Below are 14,535 nucleotides of genomic sequence, written 5' to 3'. Positions count from 1 at the left end.
AGGCCTAAAAGTTACATATAATTAGAAGGACAGAGAGTTCTACCTGATCTAGCACAGATCGGTGGTGCCTACAGAACTAGCTGTCATCTTGGAAGCACTGGAGGCCCAGTGTATTAGGATGATCTCCAGTTCAAGTGCTTCTTATGTAGAGAAATTTGTTCAGCCTTCTAAATGGGCCATTAGAGCATCTTGTGATAAGGATGCAATGAGTGAATCTGTTTCACCCTTTGCTTACAATGGTTTTAGATTAATGGAGGCAATCCTGATGTACACTTGTGTAACAGAGGAGAATTGGTCTCACTATAGTTATCTTGAAATTAAATACACATTTGCCTAAAGACTGCTAAAATAGTTGTATTTTTTTCCTTAAGACACTTCATGGATGTGCCTGTAATTTTAAAACAAAGGACTATGATCTTTTTGACTTCAGAGTAACAATTGATAATATCATCCGAAAGCTGAAAGGTAGTGTACTTGCTGTAAATAATTTTCTATTTTGCACTCTTTTCAGTTTAGATATTATGTTGATGAACACTTTGATATCGCGGAGATAATGAACACCTGGACACTCCAGAAAGGAATTCCATTGATTATTGTTGAACAAAATAAAAAAAGAATCAAAATAAGACAAGAACGTTTCTTGAAAGGCATTTTCCCACATGAGCCTCAGTGGTCTTCAATGCAGATTGGGTAAGTGCAGATACATGCTAATGATGTTTGTAGAATTTGATTTGAATGCTTTTTGACGTTTTTGGTCTCATTTTACTGTTCTCTTCTTTTTAGCTTCCTCTGGCATGTTCCCTTGACCTACATCACAAGCCACTCCAAAAGTATTGGAAAGCATTTATTGAAGAACCACTCAGGTATAGATTGACTTGCCAATGTCCTGTTTTTGTTCTGTAGTCATGCCTTTTTATTACAGCTCCTGCTTACGCTGTAGTCACTTAATAATAATTTTTTAAAAATTCCTGATCCCAGTGTAGTTACAAATACAGGACCTTCTAGGAGAGTAGAACCCTGTTAATAGCAGTTCCTTTTGTTGTCATATTGCTATAAAATATTTAATATGAAGATTAAGGTGACCCTGTCTGCTTTTCTATATACCCAGAGTAGTGTGTCAGAAATGTAAAAACTTATTTTCCCTTTGGAAAAGGTTTCATCATAATTATTGTTTTATTTACTATGTATACATGAAAGGGCCAAATTCTGTGTTCTTCAATTGAGCAGAATTTCCACTGAAGGCGATGGGGCACAGAACACACAAACCCCATAGGGATCTGGAGAGCACTGTCATGGTTGCCTATACTTTTGTTAATTGAAAATTGTGGCTGCATTAGTTGGGAATGCTGCAGGGTTCCTTCATGACACCATTTTAGACTACGCATAATGTTAGATTTTTTTTATGACAATAAAGAAGATCTTAAAATTTCCAAACTCTCTGGTCTGACCAATGGAATTCAAAACTGATATGCTTAGAGTTACTTTAAAACTTCAAAAATGGCCCAGGATACAAAATTACCACCACAAATAATGTTTAGCAGATATTCAACTAGTTGCTTACATCCCTAGATCTACCTCTGTGTCCAAGAACAGAGACTTAATTGGCTAAAATGTGTTGTTAAAATTATAGAAAACATTTATGAAATGAGAACCATTGCCTATGACCATATACTATAAATGTCTGGCTTTAAGATTTAATTGTGTCAACTAGGTTTATGTTCTGGAAAGTTACTAATTAATTACTACTAGTAAAAAGAGCTTGAGGTTTAATGACATACAATCTTTCCATAGATTTCAAATAACCTTTCTGAAGCTTACATATCCTAAAAGTATTTTTGCTCATGTTAGAAAATATCACTAACAATGTGTAACTGTTTCAGAAACTTTTTCTGCTTTCAGATACTGTAGAACTGGAGGAAGATATCAGTTGGATAAAATTCAATGTGGACATGAATGGCTATTATATAGTGCATTATGAGGGAAATGGATGGGACACCATCATTAAACTCTTGAATGAGAACTACACCCTCTTCAGCTACAAGGACAGAGCCAATTTGATCCACAATGCATTTCAGCTAGTCAGGTAATAATTGTTCCTTTTAAAAAAAATCTTATGGCATAATTTGCAGTTATCAGGACTTAGCCTGTGACCTCAAGGGCTGAATATTTTAAGACTCTCCCTCCTTGAATGTTGAATTGCTCTAGGATAAATTTGTCTTCTCTGAGCTAAATTTCTTTATCACCCACCCTCTGATTATTATTATTATTAGTGTAGCTGAACCCTTGCCTTTGATTGTACAAAACAGTTAATTATAATAAGGCACACATCTACAGGCTGGTGATGTCTCCATGCAGAGCAGCACTGTAGTTGTCTTCAAGTGAGATCTGTGTAAATCATTTTTCTCTCCTGCCTGCTCCCCCACCCGTAATGTCTAAGCCTAATCACACATGGTGACATTATTTTAAATGATATAAAAAAGGGAAAGGAGGCCTCAAAAGAACATTGAAAATTGGGATTTTGTTAAGATTTATAAGGAGGTTCTGTCTCCACTGCTTGGATTGAAGCGATTTTCAACCCCCGTAGGTGCCTTGAAGGAGTAGTCACACAGTCCTCTGCATGCAGGGATTATTGCAGAGAATAGGTCCTGTGCAGGATATGTGCAGAGAGACATCTGGCACGCTGGTCCTTCATACCCTGGCATGAGCACTAAGCACACCATACCACTGGAAGAAAGGCAAGGGAGGCAATGCATGTAGTTAAACAAGGCCACAGCTTTGTTCACTTAAAATATCCAGGAGTACCTGGCAATACATTGTACAGTGCAGCTCATCCTTTCTTTAATCACCTATAGTTCCCAACTGGCTCCCAGCTGTCCTGCTGTGGGGACTCTTTCATGTTCTACTCATAAGAGGATTAAAGGGAGGGATACAGAGGGAGGATAGTTGGCTCCTCACTTTGCCAGATATAGGAGCTGTATGTTCCCCTTCCTTGACTGCCTTAAAAAAATGTTTCCCTTGCTTCTTTTAAAAAAAAATCCAATCAACTTTATCCAGTGACATTATCCTTCCATAGTGAGTGCCCGCACTGGATGTCTGCCACAAGTTTTACATAGTAGGTTGCAACATTAGAACCTAACTCTACCCAACCCTACCAGTCTCAGATCCACTGTGGGGAAAGCAAACCATGGCCACCCTCTACTCACCTTGGCCGTTCTGGTAGTGAGGGAAACATTTCTTCCCAGCTCCCAAGGAAATAGGACAACTAGCATAATGCCCACAGTGGGTCATGAGGAACTCTTGTCCTTTTCAGAACCCTTGGGTGGGAGGGTGCTAGCCCAGCCTATGTGAAAGAGGACTCCAGCTGTTGCAAAGATATAGATACTCCTCCACTCTTCCAGTCCTCTGGAAGGGCAGTCACCTATTCTTCTGGGTCCCAACACTACTTTCTCTTTCTCCCTGAATGCCGGGCTTCATCTAGGTAACTAGCCCCTAGAGAAGGATCCACTACACATAGTTGTGTTGAGCACAGGCTAGGTTCTTGTGGCAGGAATCCACCTGCGCGTACTTTGCACTCTGTGTACATCTGTGTTGCTCTTTAGGTAACAAATATCACTAATAACAATGCCACCCCTTTATTCTTCTTAGTATAGCATTAGAAAGACATTAATTATTTCAAACAACCTCTTTATCAGTGCAGGAAGGCTGTCTCTGGATAGAGCTCTTGATCTGACACGGTATCTTCAACATGAGTCCAGTAACATAGTACTTCTGCAAGGCGTGGGTTACCTACAAGTGATCTATCACATGATGGAGAGAAGAAATATTTCTGATGTCACAGAAAACCTCAAGGTTCACTATTAAGATTGTAATCATGTAGTTTTATGCATGCATTTATTCATTAACTTTAACTCGTATTTGGTTTGATGATAGTTCTTGATGAAACTGAAGAGATGCAAGATGGATGCCACTTTCTTTGTAACTAGAACAGTGGTTACCTGTTAATATAACTATATATATTTTGATACATTTATGGAAACACTGCTCTAAATGCAGTTTATTGCTTTTATCAGAAGTTTGGAGTATGCTAAAGATTGCAGATTTCCCTTCTGTAAATGAACTGTGCCATGTTCTCTCTGCAGCATTACATCCTGCAGCATTTTAAGCTGGTGATTGACAGTCAGACTTGGAGTGATGAGGGCTCTGTTTCTGATAGAATGCTTCGTTCTCATCTCCTTGAGCTTGCATGTGACCTGGAGTATCTTCCCTGTGTTCAAAAGGCAAATGAGATTTTCAGAAAGTGGATGATATCTGGAGGAAATTTAACGTAAGTAATTTCTGTTCTTCCTAATATTCCTTTTTGCTTAGGCTTCTTTTACTGTATTTTTTGGTTCTTCTCCAATATAAGATTTAGAGAAAAAATAATTTATTGTAAACTAAATAGGAAACTGTCATTCATGTTAAAATTCGACACTCTCCGGGGGGATTGAACAAAGACCCCAACTACCTTACCCATTACCAAGTTAGCTTCCCCAATTATCACCTCTAATACCATTAGCTCACAAACATCTAACTTTCCCCCCCTCTAATATCATTAACTCACAGATACTTACTTTCCTTCCCCCCCGCATCTCCCTTCTGTTCTGAAATGTGATTTGTCCTTTTCATATGTGTTCATTTTTTTAATTGTATCCTTTGGTATATATGGTTGTGACTATTTTCTTCCACTATTTGATCTGAGGAAGTGGGTCTGGCCCACGAAAGCTCATCATCTAATAAACCATCTTGTTAGTCTCTAAAGTGCTACATAGTCCTGCATTTTGCTTCAGTTACACCAGACTAACACGGCTACATTTCTATTACTATTCTAAATAGGAAACAGTTTCCTGAAATGAAACAGTAACAGAAAATCTTGTGTTCTAGAATGAAAGTGTTATATACATTGTATTGTCAGGTGACCCATACTTGCTCATTCTGGCTGGCTATCCTGTTTACTGACTGGACCAGACACAGATCTAGGAGACCGTTTTCCTCCCACTCCATTGTTGTTAGTGGTTTCTGGTACCACTTGAAGTGTGAAAATTATTATATAAACGTAGAGGAAGGTATAGTCCTTCATTTGAAAAAAAAAAAAAAGACCCATACTGGCCCTGATCTTTCAATGGAATCCCCAAGTGCAGACCCCTCCAAAATTCCATTGATGTCAAGTGGACTCCACAGGAGGGGGGGGGGTGTATGTCGGTCTGTTCCATTGTAAGATCAGGGCCTGCTTTTTCAGCCATTTAATTGATGTTAATTCAATAATTAAAAACTCTACATCACAAATCTGAATAACTTTATTTCTCATATTCTTTATTCAGTAATGTTCCTTCTGATGTCATGGAGACTGTATATTCTGTTGGATCTAAAACAGCTGATGGCTGGAATTTCCTTTTGGAGAGGTATAAAGTGTCCATGTCAGGTGCTGAACAGAGTAAGATCTGTTCAGCTTTGGCAAGCTGCAAAGATGATGCAAAACTAACAAGGTAGGATCTGTTATATGTGGATGACAGTTTATTCTCATACTCTTCTTCAATGCATAGTTAAATTGGTGATCATGAATCTCAGAATGAACTAACTAAAGCCTACTCATATGAAAGCTGTAGATGCTTGATACATTTTACTTGTTTTGTATGTATATAGCTTGATTTCTGAGCATAACCATGAGGAATAAGAGGCAAGGTGGGCGTGATAATATTTTTTTATTGAATCAACTTCTCTCAGTGAAAGAAACAGGCTTTTCTCACCCCGTCCTCCCACCATGGAAGTTGATCCTGTAAAGCTATTACTTCACCCCCCCTAGTCTCTCTAATGTCTGGATACAGCAACACTACAAACAACAGAGGAATAATGATATTCTAAGTGATACACAGTCATTTGTCCCTAAACAAATCCCTTATGAAAAGTCACAGACTGGATACATCTTTTTTTACCTATTATATTTGATCTCCATTATGATAGTTAAGAGAATGAACAGGAGGAATCAGTCTTCATCTATCCTCTTATTCTGAGCCACTGGTCCAAGGGAATAAGCGTTCCAACCTGGTGTCGGGTTGTAGATAGCCAGTAGCTATGAGCCCTTGAAGCGTTTCATAATGCTAGAGATAAAACTGAAAAAGAGACATCTCAGAGGGGTAGCCATGTTAGTCTTTATTTAAAAACAATGAGTAGTCCAGTGGCACCTCAGGGTATGTTTACACAGCAGCGTTATTTTGGAATAACTGACATTATTCTGAAATAACATAGTGCGTGCCTACTGTACAAGCCTTTATTTTGAAATAATGTCGAGTTGGAGAACTTCTCAATCCAACTCATGGTAACTCACATTTCATGAGGAGTAAAGGAAGTTGAAAGAAAAGTGTTCTTCCTTCAACTTCCTGCTGTTTAGACAGCGCCAAAAGCCAAATTAATCTTTTTCGACTTAAGCTACACAATTGACGTAGCTGAAGTTGCGTAGCTTAATTCGACTTTAGCTCTGCTGTATAGACGTACCCTTAGAGACTAACAGATATATGTAGTATCTTCAAATGAGATGAGCTTAAGTGTCACCATGTATATTTGTTAGTCCCTAATGTACCACAGGACTACTTGTTGAAGTTGCACAAATCAATTTTCTGTAAGTGCAAGTTAAACAAGAAATAATTTTTATCCTGGGTAAACTCACATTAGAGGCTTGATCTTTCAAAACTTGGTATCATGTAGGCATATAAAGATATCTAATTTAATCTTTTTTGGTTTCCTGGGGATATTTTTTGATGCTTTAGGTTGCTGGAGCTTGCAATGGAGGGACATACAATCAAGACTCAAGACCTGCCATCAGTTATTTATAGTGTCAGCACAAATCCAGCTGGACAACAACTTGCATGGAGATTTGTAAAGAAAAATTGGAGCAAAATGCTAGAAAAGTTAGTATTTGTAACTGCCAAAAACTGGTTTGTTTTTATTGGAAACAGCAAGTTTAGATCATAGGCCTGAAAGTCAAGAGTGGTAGATTGTAGTCTCAGCTCTGCTGCAGATACAGTGTGTTACATTGGGCAAGGAACTTCACTGTTTCATGATTTAGTTTCTCATTTGAAAAAGGAGAATAATTCTTAACCAGCTTAGATCTCCTACTGAGATCTATGAATGGAAAATGCTATATAAGTGTTGAGTTTCTGTTATACTGAATTATAACTTTTGAGGATTTTTTTGAAAAATGTAAAAAAGATGAGCAAGCATCTGTAATTCTTCTTAACAAGTTATCTATCTCAGCATTGTTGGTACTGAGATTAAACTAAACTAGAGAACTATAGGATGAAAAGTTGTGCTCAAATCATGCATTGTAGAGACTATCCCAGTGAAATAAGGAAACAATAAAAAGGTTACAGAGGCAGTTGCATATTGCCAGCTGCAGAGCAGGTATTTAGGAACAGGTTTCCACTAGCTGGAGAACCATGAATAAAAAACCTTTTCAAAAGAGGTGTAGTGAAAATGTGCAAGTTAGTACACTGGGTCCAGTCTTGTGCTGGAGAAACTTTTTGGCCAAAACTTAATTTGGTGAAAAATGCAGGTTTGACAAATTTGTGTGAATTGTTTTGACAACGAAAAATCCCAACCCAACAAAAATTTAGGAAAAAACAAAGCTCTTTGTTTTTCACATTTGTGACACAAAATATTCAGATGTTTTCATTTAAAACAACTTTAAAAATCTATCCGTTGTCAGCAATCCAAAATCTGATTTATTCAAACCTCTCTAGTCCAGACACTCCATGCCTAGCTGTGTAGTGGTTCCTACATTCCACTACATGTGGGGTTGGGTTTAGGTTGAGAATAGGTAGGGGGCTCTAGATTGTGTGACTATGGGAATCCACTTGCCATCCCTCTCTTTGGATCAGTGGAAGATAGGGCTGAAGCAGCCTTTTGACAACTCTGCTAATAAGGGAACAGCTGTAGATCAGTACTGCTACCATCAAAAGCTTGGAGAAAAAACTGTGGGAAGTTCCCAACAGTAGACGCACAGGAATGCGTAATGGGATTTTACAGGAAAGAGAGGAAATACTAGGCACATCGTTCACTAGGGCTACACCCTTAGAGCCCTTGATAGCTCAGCTCACAAGAGACCAAGAGGAGAAATTGAACCCCTCTCTTTTGTGGCAGTGCAGCATAATATTTACAATCTACCACAAGCCTGAACTGATATCAACATATATTGCAATAGATTGTGTTTATTGCTATTAACATTTTACATGAAGATACATTTAAAAGGGCTGTAATTTTCTTCTCTTTTCTTCAGATTTCCTCTGGGGTCCTTCTCAATGAGATCAATTATAGTTGGAGCAACAGCACAGTTTTCTTCAAAGCAAGAGCTGGAAGAGGTGAGTCTAAGCCAAAATAAACAGGTGTCATTTGCATTCTCGTTACTACTTAAATCATTGTTGTACTTACTGCATTTTGAGTTTTTGGATTTTTACTACATCAGCATGCTATGCTTAGTGTAAAGCCTATATTTGTATTATATTTGTGTTACAAAGTATAAAGACTGTATTTGTGAAAGAGGCAGGGTACTTTCGGTCCCAAGTACAATAAAGAGCTATCTCCACTCCCCGGTAGATGCTGTGGGAGGAACTATAAGAGGATTGCATGCCCAAGTATTGAGTGAACCCCAGGATGAGAAAACTTTAAATATGTCATGTGACGGGGCGCTCCCGCCCCGCGCTCGGGGTGAGGGGCATGCGGGATCCAGGGGGGAGCGCAGGTCCGTCAGGGGGGCACAGGGCCAGGCAACGCCCCCCAGACTGGACCCGGGAGCCGCGGGGAGCATAAAGCGGCGGCAGAGGGCACCCGGGAGTTGCGGGCAGATGATGTCCCCAACGGCTCAGGAGCACGAGCCGACGACGCCACCAGGGAGCGACTCCGAGTCGCAGAGGCAATGATGCCGAGAGCCCCGATGGAGGGAGACTGAAAAGGGCGTTTTGCCAGCCAGGAAAGGGGTGGAGAGACGGAGAGACGCTGGGGTGGGCAAACAGTGAGCAGGGGGGGCCAGAGTGGACCTGCCCCTAGGGAGACGGATTAGGAGGTGGCCCAGGGCAGGGTTGTGGAGCCCGTGAGCGTGTGGGTTTAGGGGCAATACCCCAACCGCTGAGCAGGGATAGGTGATCCCTGCCTTAGGGCCCTGGGCCGGGATTCGGAGAGAGGGAGGGCCCGAACCCCCCTACTCCATCCTCCAGAGCGAAACAAGCCCCGCAGCTGGGCACGTGTGACTTGCAAACTGTGCCTCTTTGGAAAGTACCGGGAGGCTGGGGTTTTCGTTCCTAGACGCAAGACCGTGTCGGGGTTATCACCCCCATGCATGTTATAATAAATTGGGTGGTGGTCGCAAACGACACTTTCGGGCTGTGTGGTCCTTTACACGTCAATTTAGCCTGATCATGCACCTTTGAAATCAATAGAGTATTGAGTCCTGAATGTGGATTTCCATCAGTGTTTCAGAAATGTAACGTGGTTCTTTTTAAATCTATACTGAGGCTTTGCTTTTGGCATGATCTCCAGCACTCTCTCCTCCCTCCCCTCCAAAATATTGATTGCACAAAACAGTTAATTTTCTGCCTTCAAAATATAATTAGGAAGGTAAAAAAGAATTTGAAAAAACAGCTAGTCAAATATTCAATAAGTAATAGCAATTTTTTATGTACATCTGAAGCAGGAAGCCTGCTAAACAACCAGTGGGGACATTGGGTGATAGAGATGCTAAAGGAGCATTCAAGAACGATAAGATAATTGTCAAGAGACAAAGTGAATTTTTTGCATCAGTCTTCACAGCTAAGGATGTGAGGGAGATTTCCAAACCTGAGCCACTCTCTTTTTAGGTGACAAATATGAGAAACTGTCCCAGATTCAAGTGTCATTAGAGGGGACTTTGGAAGAAATTGATAAACTGAACAGAAAGTCACCGGGACCAGATATATTCATCCAAGAGTTCTGTGAAATTGCAGAACTACTAACTGTAGTTTGTAACCTATCCTTTAAATCGGCTTCTCTAATAGGATAAGAGGGAAGGTTCTCTCATGGATTGATAGCTGGTTGAAAGATAGAAAACACTGGGTAGAAATACATGATCAGTTTTCACAACAGAGAGATGTAATTAGTGGTGTCCCACAGGGATCTGTAGTGGGAACAGTCCTTTTGAACATATTCATAAATGATCTGGAGAAAGGGGGTACACAGTGAAACGACAAAATTTGCAATGATACAGAACTTCTTAAGATAGTTAAGTCCAAAGTAGATAGTTAAGTCCAAAGTAGATTATACATGCAGTCCCCAGATTACATCAATCCAACTTACGTCGGATCCCTAGTTACAAACGGGGGAGGGGGGCAGCTAGTGCGGGGTGCCTCCCCCACTGTCGCCACTTCTGGCGGCGCGGGGGGCGCTTCCCCCCAGTAGACCAGGGAGACGCGGAGCTAGTGCCCCCCTCCCCCAGCAGACCAGGGAGATGTGGAGCGGCTTTTCTCACCGCGGAGGACGCGGGTCTGCTGGGGGGAACAAGACACCAGCCAAAAGGGGGCACCCCAGAGCGGAAAAATTAATTTCCTAGGGAACAGCAGGAGCAGCAGGCAGTGAGACCCATTGTATTACAGTCCCCACCTTGGGAGCAACAGCTCTTTCCCTCTTCAGCACTAGAGCTACAAGTATCTTGCTAGTGTCATGTGAAATTAACAAGTCCCTTCCAGCCTGGCAGAGGTGAAGCTGAAAAATTGCCCAGTGGTGTGGGTGGGCAAGAATGGGGAGGAGCAGGGCAGAAGGGAAGAGGGGATAAGCCCCAGCCCCACACCCTGGCTGGAGCGGAGCAGGGTAAGCCCCGAGGGGATGGGTCTGGTTGCAAAGTGGGTGAGTGGACAATGAGGACCCACCTGTGGCTAAACTCTTGTTCCCAACACAGAATTTTTCTTTAAAATTAATCCTGTGGATAAATTCATACACACACTTCACAGGAAGGGATTTCCATTTTCTGCTCAGCAGAATACAACAGCTTTGATTGTATCAATATTTCACTGTGCTCTCCAATGACTATTGATTACACTTAATACCCATTTCACTGAACCATCTGTAGCAAATTCTATTTGGAACAGTAATATGCATTGAATAAACTTTTTTTAGTCATAAAAAACAAAGATTCTGACTATTAAATGAATAACTGGGATCTTTCAGGTACCCCAAAAGGAAGATTTGGATATAGCATGAAACACTGAAACTTATGATCAATTTTTAATTAAAATATCAACCAAAAAAACCTTCATATCAAAACAGTATGTGTTTTTCTTAGAATAAGGAAGTTGTATGAGAATCAGGATCTTTTCCACCTAACTCCAGCTCCCCGTCCCCTCCCCCCAAAATATGTACCAGTTCCGACTTACATACAAATTCAACTTAAGAACAAACCTACAGTCCCTATCTTGTACGTAACCCGGGGACTACCTGTAATTGCCTATATATAAATCCATGGTACACCCACATCTTGAATACTGCATGCAGATGTGGTTGCCTCATCTCAAAAAAAGATATTTTGGAATTGGAAAGGTAAGAAAATGACAATAAAAATTATTAGGGCTATGGAATGCCTGCCATTTGATGGATGTTGTAAAGGCAAAGACTATAATAAGGTTCAAAAAAGAGCTAGCTAAATTCACAGAAGCTAGATCCATCAAAGGTTATTAGCCAGGATGGGCAGGAATGACGTCCCTACCCTCTATTTTTTGGAAGCTGGGAATGAGTGACAGGTGGTGGAACACTTGATGATTACCTGTTCAGTTCATTCCCTTTGGGGTACCTGGCATTGGCCACTGTCAGAGGACAGGATACTGGGCTAGACAGACCTTTGGTTTGACCTAGTATCACATTCTTATCTCATTGTTTGCTGTGCTTGGGTGTTCTAACCCTTTCTCTGCCCTGTACTTGTCTATATCGATTTTAAGCTTTTGGGGACAGGGACTGTCTGCCACTCTGTGCAGTGCCTGGCACAAAGGGGGGGCCCTGTTCTTCCTTAATAAGTTCAGCATGTGTGAGAGCAAACACAATTTCAATTGAGGTTATAGTCTAGGATAATAAGACCATCTACTGCATCACGCTAGAGCTTTTTTTAGGTTATAAACTCTTGGGACAGGGATTTATCACTTGGTTTTCTTTAAGTAGCATGCCTTTGTAACCCACAGTCTAGTTATGGGCCCTCCAGTGTGCCAAATTCCCAGAAGATATGTATTTGCTATGGTTCTGCCTGGTGAGCCTTGATTCTTTAGTCCAAGGCATTGCAAGCTCAGGCTTGTAGCCGTGGAGGTCACCAGTTCAGTCTCTGATTTGTTGGCCAAGATGGTTGGGGGATGTCACACTTACAGGTGTCACAATAGCTGTAGTAACCATATTCGAAAATAGAAACTAATATCATTATTTTCTTCTCAGATGTGACCATAATCTTTTTAATTGATATTTTTATAGGTCAAGTTGTTTTTTGAATCTGTGAAGGAGGAAGTGTCACAGCTCAGAGCACCCCATACTGCAGTGGAGAATATTGAGAAGAATATTAAATGGCTGGAGAGAAATTTAGTTACATTAAGGAAATGGATATTAGAGAATCTTAAGTAAAGCTGCTTGAGATCAGATGAAAGAGTGTGCTACTCCATGCTTTAAAATAACACATTTATACTCAAACTAGATTTTTTCCCTCAAAACATGAGCATAATTGCTGTAGAACTTTACTGAACATCAGTCTTATTGAATTATGCAGTTCATTTAATGAAAATGTTCCTGACATCTGATCATTTATTTTTATGAAATGTGGGTTGCTATGTTTACATTGGTTTTGTGTTTGTCTTCATATGTGATTCTGTTTGGATATTTAGGTGTTTATGCCAATTGAAGGAATTGCTATAGACTTGGAAGAGCATGTGTGTGCATGCACAAGTATGTGCATTTTTAATTTTACAAGCGTGTAAAATTAACTTTTGACATCCCAGGTTCTATCACACACGTAATTTATGCCTTCTGTTACTTTTCGTAACAGCTGTAAAGAACCTAGCCCTGCCACTGTGTGCATAACTTATTGTGAGTTAGATTTTTTTCTGTTCTCTAAAAAAGCTTTCTTGGCAATAAAAGAAATGTATACGAGAAAATGCTGTGTAAGGTTCATGATGGATGAGAACAACTTAGTTTTTTTAAATCCTTACAATAAGCATATTTCTACTCTTTTTAGACTCCTCTAACATAGAAATTGCCTGTCTCTTAAGTAAATCACAAATCAAAGACTTTTTTAGGAGACCAAAATATTTCACAGGTATGGGAGAAACGTTCAGCTATGAAACAAACAAAATACTGTTGTGTGTTTAAATAATATTGGAGACTGTGCTATGGAACAAATTGCTTTATTAAAAATCAAACCTTAAGAATGACATCCTTTGGGAAGCAAATTTAGGATCCTTTTTAAAGGCTTTTAGTTGGCATTCTCTCTTTCAAGGCCCAAGATTTAATGAGTGACTCCAAACCATACTGCTGTGCCAGGCCCACTGGATAACAGAGATTGTCACCCAGATCTTCAAAGTTATTTGGATGCCTATCTATCGTTGAAATCCATAGTTAGGTGCCTAAATACTTCTGGGGTTCTGGGCTTATGTCCTGAACTGTCATGTGCATTCATGGGGGAAATTAGGAGAAGTTGTAGGTTGTGAGGATGGGGAATCTGCAATTGTCTATGATACAGGGGACCATGTCTTAACTTAAAACATACGGAGAATCATCACTCCCGAACACTGTGTCCGCACATCTTATAGTTCCTACTTCCAGTGTGGCACTGGACTATGAGCAGTAAACAGCGCTATAGCAGTACAACTTTCAAACTTGCCCTGACTGAGCTGCGGAACTGCCATGAGCTGGTGACTCCTGTGACTCTAATAGAGAAGCATTGTCTGAATGAGTCCTCTTCTCAGATCTGTTTTACTGGGTTTCCCTGAGGGAAGGTTGGCATCTTTCTTTTTGTACAAAGTCAAACACATTGTTCATAATTAAAAATAAACAAATAAATAAATAATTCCAGTGTGATGTATTTAATTTGCTTTGTAGATGCTGAACTTAGAAATACTGGCTAGTTTGGGTTGCAGATTAGTTGTTTTATTTTCAAGACAATCATTATGGGCTACTGATTTCTTGAAAGAAAAGTTCTTGCACTTAATACTTCTTAATAGACAAAAATATACTTGTATGTGATATATGAAAACCATATTTCAATATGAAATGGTTCATATTGTCTGGATTAGTTTTCCTCAGAGCCTAGAAATTCCTTAGAGATGTATGGCAACAGTAGTGAAATCAGTTATTACTGAAGGCTGGTTTTGATTTTTTTCTATTGTACGTTTCTGATCTGAGGCTGCTATTACAAGAATACCCCGCTATGCTCAGACCAAAGGTCCATCTAGCCCACTATGCTGTCTTCCAACAGGGGCAATGCCAGGTACCCCAGAGGGATTGAACAGAAGA

General features: G+C 40.2%; 1 protein-coding gene across 2 annotated transcripts in view; it reads left to right on the top strand.

Moving 5' to 3' along the window:
- The window catches only part of LOC102462658 (endoplasmic reticulum aminopeptidase 2-like), a 45,875-nt gene extending 31,786 nt beyond the window's left edge, over positions 1-14,089 (top strand). For both annotated transcript variants that reach the window (XM_089779314.1, XM_006118685.5), the window contains exons 11-19: positions 512-690; positions 784-863; positions 1,900-2,083; positions 3,693-3,849; positions 4,140-4,324; positions 5,358-5,522; positions 6,801-6,941; positions 8,309-8,390; positions 12,505-14,089. In XM_089779314.1, the coding sequence (XP_089635440.1) occupies positions 512-690; positions 784-863; positions 1,900-2,083; positions 3,693-3,849; positions 4,140-4,324; positions 5,358-5,522; positions 6,801-6,941; positions 8,309-8,390; positions 12,505-12,651 (1,320 nt within the window). In that variant the 3' untranslated portion in view covers positions 12,652-14,089. The remainder of the gene's footprint in view (positions 1-511; positions 691-783; positions 864-1,899; positions 2,084-3,692; positions 3,850-4,139; positions 4,325-5,357; positions 5,523-6,800; positions 6,942-8,308; positions 8,391-12,504) is intronic.
- The last annotated feature ends 446 nt before the right edge of the window (positions 14,090-14,535 follow it).

The sequence above is a fragment of the Pelodiscus sinensis genome, chromosome 6 (genome assembly GCF_052426305.1).
Source record: "Pelodiscus sinensis isolate ZL-2025 chromosome 6, ASM5242630v1, whole genome shotgun sequence".
Taxonomy (NCBI): Eukaryota; Metazoa; Chordata; order Testudines; family Trionychidae; genus Pelodiscus; species Pelodiscus sinensis.
Note: the sequence above shows the minus strand (reverse complement) of the source record. Positions and strands in the feature narration are given on the sequence as shown.